This window comes from Labrus bergylta, chromosome 6 (assembly GCF_963930695.1).
Source record: "Labrus bergylta chromosome 6, fLabBer1.1, whole genome shotgun sequence".
NCBI lineage: Eukaryota > Metazoa > Chordata > Actinopteri > Labriformes > Labridae > Labrus > Labrus bergylta.
In genome coordinates, this window is record NC_089200.1 from 18,305,972 (window position 1) to 18,323,032 (window position 17,061).

A 17,061-nucleotide genomic window follows, 5' to 3' on the forward strand; every position below is an offset into this window, starting at 1 on the left:
CTTCATGGCTGGTTTGCCTGGTCATTTAGATTGATGAAGCATTTGAGATGGTATTCAGAAAATGCTTATTTGATTCATTCGGGGATTTGATTCTTCAAGACTAACGTGAAATTTATAGATTTGTTTTTACATGGAACGTTGACCCACAGTTGTAACACTTAAATGATAAAAGTAGCTCAAAGTAAATAGTCATCCAGTTGAAAATTAAATGTATACTGCGCTCTGCTTTCCTGCTTTTTTGCCAATGACATACCTGATTACAACAACATTATAAGCCAAATTCTTCTCTTTAATTTGAAGTGTTTTGCTTCTATTTGGTTTTGGACTGTTGGCTTGGTGTTATGAGACATTCTGGAACCTCACCTACAAAAAAAAAAACATTCAACATCATTCAACTTCAGTGTATTAAGCACAAAATAGCAAACCATTTTGTCCAGACTGGTAAGAAAAGATCTTGTCTGTAATTTTAAATATTATTTTTCAATACATTGAACATATTGCAGGTACTTGGCAAAGCTGCAAGGAAAACAGGACAACTTTTGACAGGCAGAACCCTGGAGAAGAGGATGACTGAAGGGTAGAAAAGAGTTTGCCTTCAGCAGAATAAAACATAATTAAATAATCATGATTCTTTTCAAAATCACACTTGTTCACTGGCCTTTGAAACACTGGAGGCCAACACATCCAAGCCCAGCACATCAACTTCATCTGGAAACATAATGTCCCAAAATAAAGCAGTGTGAAACAATAAAGTGTGAGTTAGCATCTTTAAAGCGCATAGTGCTCAATATTCAGGGTTTGTAAGAAAAGGATTTATTGCATGGCCTTTGTACTGGATTTATGTCAAGTAGTTGCCTTTGTTGCGTCTATCTGCTGCACACAGGCCTCTCGAAGTCAGAGTAGATTGATATTGATATTTTTCCAGGTCAGGGATCAAGCAAAGGAACTCAGGTGGAGTGGATTAAAACCACAAACAGCTCTTGACTCACACAATCTTGGATTCATTGCTAGGTTTACAATTCTCAAGTCTATTTTAAAACAAGTCTTGCTCACCAATATGTCCATAATATCCTTATACAAAATATTTCAGCATCCCAAATGTTCAAAGTAAAACATTCATAGGTCAACAGCTGCTTTGAGCTGTTGATAATTGGCAAGCTTAATTTTGCTTCTAGTGCTGCAACATGTTTGTCAAGCCTGAGTGTTTATTAGTCATAATTATTAGTTCTCAATGGATTGCTTGTTTTGAATTGCAACCGTTTATTAAATCCCCTAGGTGGCAGCATACACCAACAAAAAAACCCATTTTCCTTAAGTTTGTCCTACAGTTTTTCTCATTTACTTTGGCTCAGTTCTCAAATGAGAATTACTCTTTTCAAAACATTAAGTTCAAATCTTTGAACAGTTGGTTTGTTTTTCCACAATAGATCAGAATTTCTCATTCATTCAGGCAAATTTCACATGTTTTGGTACATGAGTGCTAAATATTTAGTACAATTGTCTACACATTTTCACAATAACCACTCCTACCTGCCTACTGATCAACACTGCTTGTTGATTCTCAGTGAAACTTTTAAACTCTTTACAACTATAAAACTTTATTTCATCTTTTGAGCCGTCACAAGCAAAATGGTTCATTAAGTTTTCAAAATGAGTCAGACATTTACTTTAACATTTTTAAAGGGAAATTCTGGTTTACAATCTGTTATTGGGATACATGCCAGAGCTGTTGGGGGGGGGGGGGGGGGGTGCTCAATGGCACATCTGCAGTACTCTGGAAGTGGCCTGTCACCTCTCCAGCTACCAGACCAACTTCCATATTTCAGTCTGCAACTGGGTATTGAGCTGTCGACCCTCAGGTTACCATCCCAAGTCCCTACAGACTCAGCTACTGCCGTCCCAGACATACATGTATATTTCATAAATGTCATAAGCGTAGAAATATCCAAACATGGGATGTTTGTGGTGTTTGCTAAATGAGCAAATAAGCAGCCAGCTAAAATACTTAACTAGGACATTCTTGGGTGTCACATAACTTTACATGAAAGACCAAAGGTAAATTTTCTGTATACAGTGTAACACAAGGTTACATTCCCAGTAAACTTTTACCTTATATTAAAATCTGATTCTAAAAAGCTCAGTATAATTGCACAGAGCAGTACGCAGTCAGTGTCATAAAAAATGAAGAAACAAATAGAGATTTTAATCATTTTTTGTCAAGGTTGACTAAAAAGAAGAAGAAAAGGCAGAAACATTTCAATATGGCTCAAACAATGAGAAAACTACTTTTCATTTTGGTGGCATTGACCAATTTACTGACACAACGACTCAGTTTTGAAACAGATGAAATGTTCTGAGTGACTTGTGACTTTTCACAAACAGCTGAGACAAATGTTCTTACAGTTAAGAGCACTTTAAGAATGTATTTGAAAAATGAGTCAAAATGATGGAGGAACAACTGTAAATTGTTTTTCAGGAATCGAATCTTCAATCTTTGTACATCTGTTTACAGGAATCTACATCCTTATCTATAATATAAGACCACAGACCTGTTCCTGTTAATTGAGTTGTAAGAAGTGGTCAGGAACTTTGTAGTCGAAGCCAACTGGAACAAAGACTAGAAAAGAGAGAGACCTTTAGAGAAGAAAGTGACTTATTGTTTCTCACCATGACCCACTTCTGAGCATTCTTTGGCTCCTGCAGGTGCTCCCCTGCTCTACATATCCGCCCTCTTTGTATGTGCATTATATTTACATTTTAATGATTGAGTGCTTTTCTCCCCCTATGCTTGCCCTAAATCCATATGGTGAGTATGCATGACTTCAACTCCTTTTTGGTGTCACTTTGGTTCTGTTCCATCTATTTGTGCTGGAGCTACAAATTGCTGCTGCAATGTAGCACCACTCAGCTCCTGTAGTGTTATTATCTCAGCTGTGGTCTTCAATTTACCTCCCACCATCATGTGAGAGGTGTTTTCAGAGGTTTGTGATTCAGAGAGCAGTCAAGTGTTTCACCATTGTAATGCATGCTCCAGATTCTACATCAAGCGATTTTTCTTTGTGCCACCAAGGATTATACGTGTGAATATGTGTGAATTTTAGAGGGGTGGTCGTGGTGGGGGTGCACCGTGAATGACTGAACAGCTCTGATCGCAGCAGCCTCAGCCAATCAGCCGGCAAGCACCCTGCCTGCTGATTCTTAATTGGCTGTCTTTCCTGGTGAGCTGCAGCTGATCCACGGAGCCAGATGGTTTTATCAGAGAGAGAGAGAGAGAGAGAGAGAGAGACGGCTCCACAGTGGGAGAGAGACATAGACGAGAGGCAGAGATACAGAGTGTGTAGCATCCAGTAATTACCTTCCACTATCTGAACCAATCAAGAGCCACAGACAGAGAGAGAGAGAGAGAGAGAGAGAGCAAGAGACATAGGGAGGAAGCCCATTTAGATTCTCAGTTTATTCCGAGGCACTGAGGTAGACAGTGTGCTTATTGAATCAGAGTGACACACAAGGAGCGGAAGTGCTTTCTTTCAAGCGGCACAGCTCATCCTTTCTCGTATTTGCCGAGTCCCGCTGGGTGAAAAAAATAAAGATGGACAAGATGAACCACAGCTCGGCTGAGGCAGAGGCTGAAACCATAGAACCACTGCGTTACCTCAGGTAGGCAACTGCTCACTCCTGTTGCATGTCATGCCCTCACTTCTATTCTATTAGATCTGTCTTCTGTTTCTTCTTCTTCATCCCAGCTGTCAGGCTCTTTAGCTTGTATTTTGATTAACAGCCTCACAAATTCACATAATCCTCTCAAAGTGAAGAACAGGGCAGGAAAGAGAGTCAGGCAGGAACATCTAGATCTTCTTGTAGGACCCAAGAGAAGTCCTCTCAAGGGGACTTGTAGTTTACATTCATCTCGCAGCCTGGTTGAATCTGAGCAAGCTGTTGGGAAAAAGACTCAGGGGAGGGAATGATAAGAGCTATTAATTGTTTAAGTCAACTTTCTTGCCAAATGCTCAATTCACACAAGTGATTATGACGATGGTAGTTAGGATGATGTCCTCAGATATACCTTGACCAACCCAGAGAAACTCCCTCTCTGCTTTGCCAGCCAGATCATTTGTCATTGCCCCTTAGACGCTTATGACTGAACTACAAATAAGAGTGTTTATTGAATTTCATGGCCCGAGTTAAATTAGGCTCTACGTATAACTTATCAAGCCAAGCATGTTAGGATTTTAAATCTCTGTGAATGAGATGTTTTATAATTTCGCTCTGTCGTGTGTGTGTGTGACCATGACTGCCTCTGTATCCCCAGACATTAAAATGTGAATTTAAAGGAAGAAAGAGGGTGGTACTTGTTAAGTGCCTGACGTAATATAAGTAAGCTGTTCTGAGAGCATCCAACCTTTTACACAGACACACACATCAACACAGCACATGTGCATATTGGTTACTTTATTTGGAACCACATTTGGTTTAAAATGACTGTGTCTGTTTTCCTGACATGCACACAGAATCAACAGCTTCTATCCACCGTGATGTAATTGTGACACATAAAATGCTGCGAAAAAGAGAACGTATCAAAAACACTCCAAGAGATAGCAGCTGCATACCTGTATTTCGCTAACTCAAGGTGCAAGGCTTCTTAAATGAGCGGTTTTATCACAGAACTAGAATCTCCGAATGAACCGTGGGAGGATGAGTTACATTTTGGGTATTACAGACACCGTGGCTCTAAGAAGGGACTACATGACATACATCTCTAATTCTGCAGCATCCACTTTTATCCCTTTCTTTTTTTTTTTTTTTCTTTTTTTTTTTAACCATCAGTCATGAGTTATGAGTGCAATGCTAAATCAGTCGAGTGCTGTAACATTTTGAGTAAGTCACATGTTACCTTTTATTTCTGTGAAGCACTAAATAATATGAAGGCTGGCACAGAGATACATATAGCCACAGGCTCATACAGTGGTACACAAAACAAACCCTTTAAAGACAGCATTCCATGTTCAAAAGAAAATCATGTGAATGCATAAACTATTTATGACTTGCTGACCTCGTCTCTGAGTATTTTGATGTACATTTGTTTTGTTGTCATTTAGAAGGAAACATTGCTGTTGGCTTTCTTCATTTAGAGCCGTTTAAACAGGATGATGCACTTAAATTAAACCAAACAGATGGTTATTGTTAATCAATGTCTGAGCCTGGCAGGGACTTAAGCATGTGGGAGTTCATATGGTGCCTTGAACTGAGCCAAAGATATATGAATGATAATGCATACTGTAGCTCTTCTAGTACTCCCCTGTGTCTACAATAACACACACTGATATTTATTTAAATGCAAGAACATGTGTTACTGCCTTTGCACTGGCTGCATTTACATTATTCTCCATGTGTGCTGAAATGTGAGCAGCAGAGGCGGGCAGATAAACCACCACCTGAGAGGCTTCACCCCGATCCTCCCACTCTCAGATCTGCAGCTTGATTGGCGCCAGTCAATTAAGGCAGTCAATTATATCCCCTATATACTGCTACATGGGTAACTGATTATACAACCACCATCAATACCAGAGCACATGTATATATGCATGTGTGCATGCATGTAAACACAAGTTACCTGTGTGACCTTGTGTGTAATTCATTTATGATTTATTCACTCTTTGAATTAACCTTGTGTTCATAATTATTTTAATATGATAGAATCCTGTGTATCATGTGACAATTAGATACATTTCTAACAACAAAAGTTTGCTGGGGATTTTGTGCACACAAAAAAAACTGTAAGAGAAAATTACAGTCTAGAAGAGTAAAATGATAAATACAAAAAAAACCAAACAGATAGATAGATAACATGAGCCCAGAGACACCCCCTGTGAAAAAGCTGTTCAATAATGTAACGAAGCAAAACATTTAAGAAATGGATTTGCTTGAGGCAAGAAGAAACCTCTTTAGCTGATGCTTGCAATTCTCATTATGTGAAAATCCTGTTGTTATAATACAATATGACAAAAACAGATGCTAAACACAACTTATGTCATACACTGCTGCAGATTAAACAAATAAGATGCATAAAATGCAATAAAGGAAATGAATAACTAATTCCTTATCAAAAAAAAAACATGCAACCCATACCTGGAAAACAAAAATTATTTCCACCATAACCTCGTAAATGTTAAGGCAGCCAAAAGAAGCTGATTAAAGTGCAGATGTTGTACAGCGGATGAAATGCCCGAGGAGGTTGATAACCTGTAAATGGTGAAATAGATTTTATAGGCGGGGGATGACTTGACCTTGTGTCAAGCATCATCCTTGCCTATTGCTTTTTAAATGTAAGATTATGCTCTAAAGGCTTGTCTGTATGATCTAGAAAGTTTACCCTCTCTGTTTCTAAAATATCAATGTTCCCTCTTGCCTTTATCACTTTTCTTTTGTTGTATTCACACCATTCTTTCAAATAACAGCAAATAAAGTCCTCCAACCTGCAAGAGAGGACTGAAAATATCTTCAAAGCCTGATTCATTTCAGAGACACTCTGAATTTAGAAACTGTACTTGGGGGCATTTTTTTCAGGAGTGACTCAACAAATAGTGTAACACCTGCCTGCACATTGTGTCACTTTTTGGAGTAAATCTTTTCAACCTTATACCTTCTTTCATGCTGTGTTGAATATAATTCGACACTTCACTCCATCTGCATCTTTCTTTCTGACATTGATCAATGTTTCGATTTCACTACTCTTTTCCACTGTTGCCCTGACACCTGAGTCCCCACCCAGCTGCACACAGAAATATTCCACTGCTGTGACATAGTTCAGTCTGTCATCTTTCCACCTGCTGGTCTGCCTTACCTGTCGATCTGACTTGCTACCAGAGTGTCAGGCTGTCTGACTTGAACTGCTCAGCCTTCATGTCTCTCCTGCCTTGGCAACGATGCATATTGGGCTTATTGTTATTCATTTGGCTTGCTTCCCTCCTTTCACTTCCCTGCCACCAATTCCCAAGTCTACAGCCCCCATTTTCCTGTGTGACAGCTCAGGCATTTATTTATAGGCCGAATTTAATGATCGGGGCAGAGAGGTGGACACAGAAACGGAGGATGGAGGGGGGAGATGATTCGCTAGCAGTGCAATGTTTGGCCATAATTTTTCTCCCTTAAAGTCAGACTACTTGTAAGAGTTCTCAATTTTGCTCAGTTTGAAAGGGGTGAGTGTGGGGGAGAGTGGGTGAGAAGGGAGGCAAAACAGGTTGAAGATTAAAACTGAGTTTCACGTTTCATGAAAAGACAAGAAAACTAGAGACAAGTTACTTTATGATGATAAATTGATAAATTATCAGGTGAGGTTGTGATTTATTTTACCTGAGATTTTATTGTTAATGAAGAACACAATTGCTCCCTCTCCCTCTTCCTGCATCTTATCCCATCTCTCCCCCTATCCCTTTCCAAACCCGGCGCAGTCTAGGCCTGTGAAGGCTGTTTCGTCATGAGCCGGGGATCCGGCCGAAGATTTCTGCCTTTTAATAAGGCAGTTTTTTCTTACCACTGTAACTTTTGCTGCTTTGCTAAAGTGCTCATGATGGATAGGCCGGATCTTTGTAACATAGCAATGAGTAAGGTCTTTTACCTGCTTTTTGTAACATAACAATGAGTAAGGTCTTTTTACCTGCTCTTTCGTAATGTTAACAGACAAAGAGTAAGGTATTTTACCTGCTTTTTGTAAAGTGTCTTGAGATAACACTTGTTATGAGTTGATGCTATACAAAAATAAATTGAATTGAATTGAATTGAATTGAATAGAATAGAGCCATCTGAGAAAGGCTGAGCCAAGACTGTGTCCTCCTCATTATGGCCTATTGAGAATTCTTTAAGGGGCTTCAGATGATATTAGAGGACATGAGAGAGAAAATGCTCCCTTAGATGCCACCATTTCACTTACAGAGGAGGAAACAAATATCCTAGCTTTGGCACAAGTTGGTTTTTAGAAGATTTTAATGAAACGATTCAGTTAAAATGTGTAAACTTTGATGGTTAATGTAATGTAAACTGTAAACTTCTCCATTGTTTATCATTTATTTTCAACTGTGCAATCTAACTCTAAACCGATCCACAATTTGTTCAATAATCCATGTGTGCACTGCTGATACTGAACTGGATAAGACTGTCTTTTATTGATCTTAATGTGAAATGATCTGTGCATGACTCTATGTGAGGGATTATGTTCAGTGAGCAGGTTGTAATCGTGGAATGGAACCTGACGGGGTGAGCAGGTTATGTCTCACACTCGTTATGTGTTTACTTCACGTGCCATCTTCAGTTTTGTAGATTTCTGTCGTGGCGTACAGTTTTAGCGTCTTCTTTCCTTTTTTCGTCCGTTGTAACACACCTTTCTATTCCTCCCACAGTGAAAAGACCATTAACATCAAATTAAAGAGGCTTCTTTCTGTGGACTGATATGATTACAGTTCATCAGCCGAGTCCCGAGCTAACTGTCTTCTCTTAGTAATGGTTTGTTCTTCTGTGATCTATCGAGGGATAGCACACTGTTGCTATGCGTTATTGGCCAATCACAATCAAGTTTGCTTTGTTATTTTGCTGTATGTCAAAGCACTTTGTACCTATACTTTTTAAGGTGCCAATGAAATATGGATGTCATCATTATTACTGTAATTGTTAAGTATTAAAAACAGTCAAGTAATAATGTTCTATACTGCACATTAAATTGTTGATTCTACATTACTCTGTGTGTAGTAATGACAGAACCCTCCACCTGATTCTAATTCTGTTTTAAGTAGATATTATAAATGGAGACACCCCAGTCAAAGAAAATTGGTTATGCTCCTGGAGCACAGTAAAAGGTTATTGCAGATTGCAATTGGGGGATAGAAGCTCAATACTGTCACAGAGCAGCAGTTTTAACAAGTTTGTGAGGTGTGTTTGTGTGTAGCCACATGCATGAAGGCGAATGAGAAGCAGAGAGAGACCATCTAGGATTCCATCTTGCAGAGCCAATTTGTGCTTTTCGAAGACAAGATGAAATAGGTACAGAACGTGTCAGTTATTAAGCTTCACCAATAGTTGTGTGTTGGTATGTGTGCTTGAGTGTGTTGTTGAGGGACACAGTAGAAGACTTTGATGTTGCAAGAGTAAGTGCTGTCTCCTGTCTTCTAAAAAGACAGCTTGGTTCGTCTTGTCCTTGAAAAATTGACCTTCCAGAAAATGTCCAAGCCCTCCCAGTCCTCCTTATACCTCGTCTTCAAGTGCCCCCTTCCCCCCTCCTCATCTCTTCTCTGTGACTAATCAGGCTACTATTGTTATTTAATGCACACACACACAAAAGGTGTTCAAAGTGCAGGGCTGCTCGGAGGGGTCCGTACTCCTTTCAGGTGTCTTAATGTAGACACAGAGCTAGAGCAGTATTCTTCATTGCTTTCAAAATGAAGCACAAATTGTGATTGAGACAGAATAACACACTTAGGTAAAGTGAGTATAAATGTTCTTTGGTGGGACTTGTCTGTTGGACAGTAACGGTGCTGTGAAAAATAATTTCCCCTCGGGGACAATAAAGTCTAAAGTCTATATGCAGAAAGGAGCAATTTCTGGACTCCAAAATGTGTTCGTTTTGAGATGCTCTTTGGAAAGGGACGAATGCTGTCATTAAACGTAACACAAATTCATAGGCAATCTCTGTTTAAACAGTTAACCCTGCCTGGCTTAACAATGTCATTATCAGTTAAAAACCTTGACTACCTGATGCAAGCTTGAAGCTGAAATCGAGAAGGAGTCTGTTTTTATGGTCTACACACAACCATATCATCACAATTAAGGCATTCCCACTGATTAAAAGAGAGGGCCTTGGAGGTTTTCTAGTGTGAGAGTTTGTCACTTTACACAGAAATGTGTGTAAGACCAATTCAATTAAGTATCAGATTGAACGGATGGCAGCTGAATACACAAGAAAAATCTGTTGAGAAAATTTGATCGGTTTTAAAATTCAATACTCTGCAAAATGTGAAGCTGGCTCATTGTACTTAGTGAGAAAGGTGATTCAATTTCTACGTTCAGAGCCCTTAGCCATTTCCAAAGTATGAGAAACTTGCAGTTATGACTCACAACACCATTATTACCATCATTATTATCACCATTATTAGAGACAGACCGTTATTTCATTTGGCAGCTCCACACTGTGCCTCAATCAACATTAATTAAACTGTTGTGCTGATTAAAATTGACCTTTTTAATTGATATCTTTACTATTTTGATTTATCGTTCTGCCCCTTCTCTGCTCTTTTTTTTTTCCAGTTTCATTTATGGCAAATCATTGTCTGTCACCTTTAAAAATAATATATTTATAAAAAACACACAAAAAAAAGCGCATACCATACCGATTTCATTGAAATCGTCAATTTAACTTCTTCAGCATAAATCAGTGGTTCTGTTCTGACCCCTTTTTTTTGCAAGACATCTCTCAGAACAACTGAAGTATTACACATCTGCATCATTCGATCATCTGTCTGCTCGTGTTGCTTGGGATTGATGTTGTTTACTCCTAAGCTCTCAGCAATGAAATTAGTGAAGGAAATGAACAATTAATGGCAGTATGAATGATGTGCACGAGGATCAAAATAAGATGTGCTTTTGAAAATGCGCAAGTAGCCTTATCCTTACAGCTCATTGTGGCGGCCATTTTAAATTCTTTAAAGTAATCAAGACAAATGGAACCAGAAAAACTAACACTGATTTTAAACTGTTGTTAGTCCACACACATGAAATATACTTTTGACAGTATCAAATAGAATAAACAGAAAGAGCAGAAAGTTACAGGTATTGCAGATTTGTAAGAAGTGCATGATGTAGGGAAGTGTGCGAGTTTGTTTAATAGGTGTAGATGATATTATTACCCAACTTAAATGCATGCAGACAGACCTTCTTGTCATGTTGTGATGGCATGTCACAGTTTGTTAAGCAAACATCATTTAGAAAGAAGGCAAGCACAAGAGAGCAGAGAGAAGAACTGCTGTTTTGTATGGCGCTTCTGTTGCTCTTGCTTTTCTGTTATCTTAACAATAAGATTCATCACTTGAACAACGTCCACTGTTATAAATTCTCCAGATATTACAGGCTTCATAAAAGTCTTCTATATGCTATTATCCAAGCAAAGTGACGGGCCTTTTGAATGAACGATTCCTTTCCATTTTCATGTCATTGTATTCACTTCAGCATGTGGTGTCCTATTCTGTGTGTCCTTTTGTCCCTATGTCATGAAAATAAATCAAGATCTCAAACACCTGGCTGGTGTGTCGCGGCAGCTATATGTATGCAGCATCGGAGTCCAAGACAAGTTTCCCTTAGGGGACAATAAAGTGTATCATGTTGTATTTAACATCTCTTAATAATATCTTCACTGTCATGCTTCTCAGAAAGTCATTAGTGTCCCATATCCAGCATGAGCTCCAGTCTTAATTTTGCAGAACTGATTATTCTAATGACACATTCAGTCATTCTTGTGAGTGGCTTAAGCACACAGGAATAATCTATCAGATCTTGTCAGGAGAGAGCGGACATAACCGTCAATCAGGAAGACTTATGTAGCTCAAACATTCCTTCATTCTGAGATTGTGGGGCAGCTTTAATCATCTTATATTCATCCGCTGTCAATTTGGTTTCATGAGTCCTTGAAAAAGGTCACAAGGAGCCATTATATGTAGAGCCATAGAGCGTACATTTATCTCGAGCTAATGTTTGCCGCTCATCCATCAGCACACCGTGTTTTGGCATCTTGGTTTTCAATATTTTTTCTTTTTTTTTTTTTTTTTTTTAGCCTCAAGTCAATAATTGACCTGTCATCACAGACTTGTCAATTTCAGTCATACTAGCATGTTGCCCTCTGTGTGCCCTACCAATTTCAGTTACTTGATCCCAACACCCTTCTGGACGCATGCTCCTCATTCCCCAATCATGCTTCTAATATGAACAGAGCATTCACAGCCTATACATTTGGGTTATATGTTGGTATAAAATAGCTTCATGCCAATAGTGCCAAATTCATTTTACAACCATAAGTCTCCTCTCAATTTCTCCTAAATGACCAGACGTGAAGACATGATACATTTCACGATTTTGCAAAGAAAGAAAATACCACGTTAATTTAAGTATTTAGACCCTTTAATATTTACCAAGTTGAAGCATCTTTGGCAATAATTATACTACCTATGCTTCTTCTCTGATACAACAGCAGAAGATTTACTCATGTGGTTCAGAGAAAATGTTGCTATCCACCTGCTGGAAAATGTGAAAAATAGTGTCTATTTTAATAATGCCCAAGAGAAAAACGAGGACTGCTTTGACCTGTAAGGAGGGAGTTTCAATACTTAAGCTATAGGCAACAAAAGTAACCTAGAGCTAGTTGACCAGTGGTGTTTCTTTAATGCTAATAACTGTTATGTAAATCAGTGGTTCTCAACTCGTCTAGACTCAGGAGCCACCACCAACTCCTCCTGAGTTTGAACCTCAGTCGGTACAAAACACATGACAGAAGCAAGAAACTGAACAAAACAAACATGTTTAAAAAGCGATTCACAGACTTTTTTACTCAAGCTTTTTTCCAGGCACACATTCACGGCCCACTGAACATTGATACACTGTATATGTGCATGATCTATAGTCTGATAGCAACTTTAGAAGTATACTAACTGTCTAAAGCTTGGCCCACGTTAAAATATTTAAAAATTGGAAAATATGTTTGTAATGTAGGAGACCACACACGTTTTGGTCCTATAGTGTGTGGCCCAAGTCAGCAAAATGCACTGACAGATTCCATTCACCAAAGTACAGACTCTCAAAACTGGAAATCTCTCAAAATTTCTCAAGATCGAATGCAACTTTAGGTTACCCACACACAATGGCTTATTAGATCTTAAATATGAATCATGTTTTGAATTTTGATTCAAACTCGGTGCAGCCATGGCAGCCTTCAGAGCAGATTGGATCAGTCTTCACAAACCGCACACCACAAGGAAATCTGACAAGATCTTAAGAACCATCCAAAAATTGCGACATTGCCGTCCCTCTTGCTTTCCACACATAAGACTGTTTTCCATACAGACAAACCCTGCTGATAGGTGACTCGTCAATACTACTTGGACTGCAAACACATAACAGAACACTTCTGGGACCAAAATCCAGTTCTATGCAGATTCTGCATTTTTATGTAAATCTGTGGGCCATAGGATTGATATCATTCTGGTGGTTAAAATGCTCATGTGTCTGTTAACAACAAATTAATAAACGTCTGGTAGAGCCCTCCAGTTCCGTTTGGCCTTGCGTGTTCTTCTTGTGGGTGACGCTTGGAAGAACGCCTAAAGAAGCTGATGAGGGGAGATTCTTGGCCAATAATTTTTCTCTTCTATTCAATTTCAGCTTCACCCTGAGCTGATGTAAATACAGAAATCATCAGAGTTTTGAAGTCTGAATAATTTTCAACAAGGCTCTTACTTTAGTGCAATCTGCTCCTTTACAATCGACGAGATCCTCAAATGACAGATACTGTATCTTCTCACACAACAGACTCTTCAGTTTAATTTCTCCTCCTCTAGGGGTTTGTTCTCTTTATCCTGGTGGGCGACTTGCTCACAGGGGTCACTGCTATTCTGAGATCGGAGGAATATTAGTAGAGAAAGTAGTGTTCTCATGGTGACAGAATGGGAGCGATGCCCATTAGCAACTCCCATTGCTCCCTTTTCTCAACTGGAAAATCGATGCAGGGAGTCGGAGAAAATCACCAAAATAAAAGGAGGAAAGGAGAAGAGAGAAGGAGGGGAGTAAAAAATAATATGGAGTGATTATAAGATCCAGAGGGGGTTGTTGTCCAGCTTTCACTTGTCTCTCAGTTATTACCACTTGTCACTCACATCTGTTCTGTGTCAGTTGTCATAGAAACGAAACCAAGTTACACCCTCAGAAAGGTGTCTGTCTGACTGAGACGCAGACAAGTGATCAGTTAAATACCTTTGGTGGAGGGGCGATGTAAAATTGTGGTTTTATATTCATCAAACTTTCATCGCAAGACACACTATTGGGCCATTTTTGTGATACAATTGTGCTATATCTATCTTTTGGGCAGTTCCTGTTTTGCATGGTTGAGAACGAAATTTGGCAGTAAAAAGCAAAAAAGCCAGAAGAAGCCTGCACTTGAAGGAAATCTCCTGTTCTGTTAATGCAATCCTGTTTTCTGATCTTAACAAAGGGACATTCTGTATTTGTCTGCTCATGTGTGTATTGTCTCCATGGGTGTGTTTTTTTTTAATTTTTTTTTTTTTTTTTTTATAAAGCCTGCAGCCAAGAAGGCTTTCCCAACTCTCAGTAATTGGGTTCACTGTCTCGCTCTGCAGAATCCTGATTGTGCCTCTGTTTTGTTTCCCATCCAAGGAACACTGTCACTAAATTCTGATTATGCAAATGACTCAGCTTGTCTTTTTAAATAGCTCTGTGTTGTTGTTTACCACGTCCTCCCTGTTCACTGATGGATTACAAAATCAAAATTGGCTTTAGAGAGATGAGACTGAGGCCAGCAAGTTTATTAGCTTCATGCTATTTTTAGCACATTTATTATATAAGGTACATGAAAAGAGTATCATCAAAAAATAGATTATTTGGTTATATAAGGCAAAGCTGCCCCCAAATCCTCCCTTTACTCACACCTGAACACAAGCCTCTACTGAGCATTTTGTCTTCTTTCCCTAACAACCAAGATTGTCTCTCAGCCCAGGCTTCCTATTTCAGGAGCTATTTTTCTTCCTCTTGTACTTATAATGAGACAATGAGTGGAGGTGCGGGAAGATTCTTCCCTCCTGGATGCTTTGATGGACAGACTCCCTGGTGGCCTGTGAGGCAGCAGGTTAATGGCGATGCTGAGAGAGGCATGCAGTGAAAGAGACAGCTACCTAGAGAGCTAAAGGAATCCACAGACAATTAGAGATATGTTTACACAGAGAGAGATGATCAAACACATCGAGGGGAAGGGGAGAGGGGAGAGGAAATGAGAGAAGCTAAGGTACTAAAAGTTGGACAGTATATGTTTTTTTGCCTTTTGTTTTTTTAAAGTTTGGTCCTTTACAGCTGTTTTCTCAGCTTAAACCCATCCAGTCTGCCTTTTCTCACTCTCAGTCTAAAATGAATGTCTGCTTTTTTTTCTGATTATTTCTGCAATGGTAACCAGGCAGAAACAGAGAGAGGCACAAGATCGATTTTTCTGTCAGCTCACTGTAATTAGTAAATAAAAACCCCAAAGGTCTGCCATTGTTGGAAAAGATAAACAGAGTGGGATGCTCTAAAATTGACTGAAGACTGAAGATGATTTCTAAAGACGCTTTGTGCAGAGCCAAGATGCCATTATTGTTTGACTTTCAGAATTGAATGAGGGGGAGGGAGAGAGGGGACAGATTTTGACACATTGTTAAGGGTACCATCGAAATATAATGGAAAGTCCGATCAAACTTTTACAACATAACAGAAATGAATGAATGCACATTACAATCCTTAAAGAAATATAATGAATTGGCCCCAGTGTGAAAGAAAATTGGCTTCACAAAAGGCACAGTCACCCAATTGGAAGTGAATGTTCATCCACTGTTCAGGCTTATTATTTATCATCTCATGCAGCGTGTGCACAGTGTGAAGTGAGGTCACAGACCAGGGACCCTGAAAGACAGTTTCAGTTGGGGCTGCTGAGAGAAGCCTATGATAATGTCATACTTTCTGCTGGGCAAATTTGTCTTTTGTTAATTCATTTGAATGTTGAGGATTATTAACAGTTAGAACAGCCTACAGCAGCTCAGACAGATCAGAAAAGATTGATTGAAAATGTATTGCCTTGACCATTATAGTTTTCGATAAACAGAACAGTAACTGACAATTTCCAAATAGTTTTTCCTAAGTCAGACGGGCACAAGCTTGACATGTGCTTGCAGTGAGCTCGGTCGAAAATAGACTCGCAGAAACGTAGTGGAGCGTAGTGGAGCTGCTCGCATGTGCCGGAGACGGTCAGCAGTGAAAACATAAGCATTGACAGAGGGTCAGTAAACGTCGACAGACTGTGGCGCTCAGGAAGTATGTGAAAATTAGTAGTTAGGATGAATAGCAAATGTTCTGACATATAAGCGCACTCAACAACGTTGAAGCTGTTAGGATAACATTAGCCTGAACCGAACAGAAATGTCTGCGTTCCGTCAGCCCTACTGTTGTGTTCAGTCATACGGCGAACGCATTACACCGTTTTATTTTTAATTTGAAAAAATCCATCCATCCATTTTCTTCCTCTTATCCGAAGTCGGTCGCAGTGGCAGCAGGCCCTCCCCTCTCCCCAGCAACACTTTCCAGCTCCTCCTGTGGGATTCCGAGGCATTCCCAGGCCAGACAGGATATATAATCCCTCCAGCGTATTCTGGGTCTGCTCCGGGGTCTCCTCCCAGTTGGGCATGCCTGGAAAACCTCTAAAGGGAGACGTCCAGGAGGCATCCCTTAACAGATGCCCAAACCACCTCAACTGGCTCCTTTTGATGCAAATGAGCAGCGGCTGTTTTGAAAACATCTTTGAGACAACTCACAAAGTAGAGATGCCTTAAATATAGAGCAGAGCCCTACCAACAAAACCTTTATCTCTTAAGAGCCACTGTTGCTCAAAGCAATTAAACACACTCTCAGTCTTACTGACCCTTTAGTGATATCAAGAACAGCAGTATTATTAATTTTCTTTTGCGTGACTTAATAAACTATCTTTATTAAATCCCACAACACTGGCTTATCTTATTACCATGACCTTGAAAGTGTCATGGAGGAAATTAAATTTTTCAGATGAAATTCATTAAATAAGAGCAAGGGGTCAGGAACTCTTCCTCCATCCTTCCTCATTGCTCCTCCGCTTTTAATTGAGCAATGCAACACGGGGAGCAATTACTGCTCATTGTAGCTTTTGTAAAATCTGAGTTCTGGGAAGTGAAGGCAGCAGGCAGTTACAGATTATGGTCACTAGGTGACCACATTAAATAACAGCAGTGTTACCCCACCAAATGCATT

At 39.4% G+C, this 17,061-nt stretch overlaps 1 protein-coding gene across 1 annotated transcript in view; it reads left to right on the top strand.

Annotated features, from left to right (window-relative positions):
• Positions 1–3,268: 3,268 nt before the first annotated feature.
• yjefn3 (YjeF N-terminal domain containing 3) overlaps positions 3,269–17,061 on the top strand; it is a 48,350-nt gene continuing 34,557 nt past the window's right edge. The window contains exon 1 of the mRNA XM_020632138.3: positions 3,269–3,657. Coding sequence (XP_020487794.1) covers positions 3,590–3,657 — 68 coding nt within the window. The 5' untranslated portion in view covers positions 3,269–3,589. The remainder of the gene's footprint in view (positions 3,658–17,061) is intronic.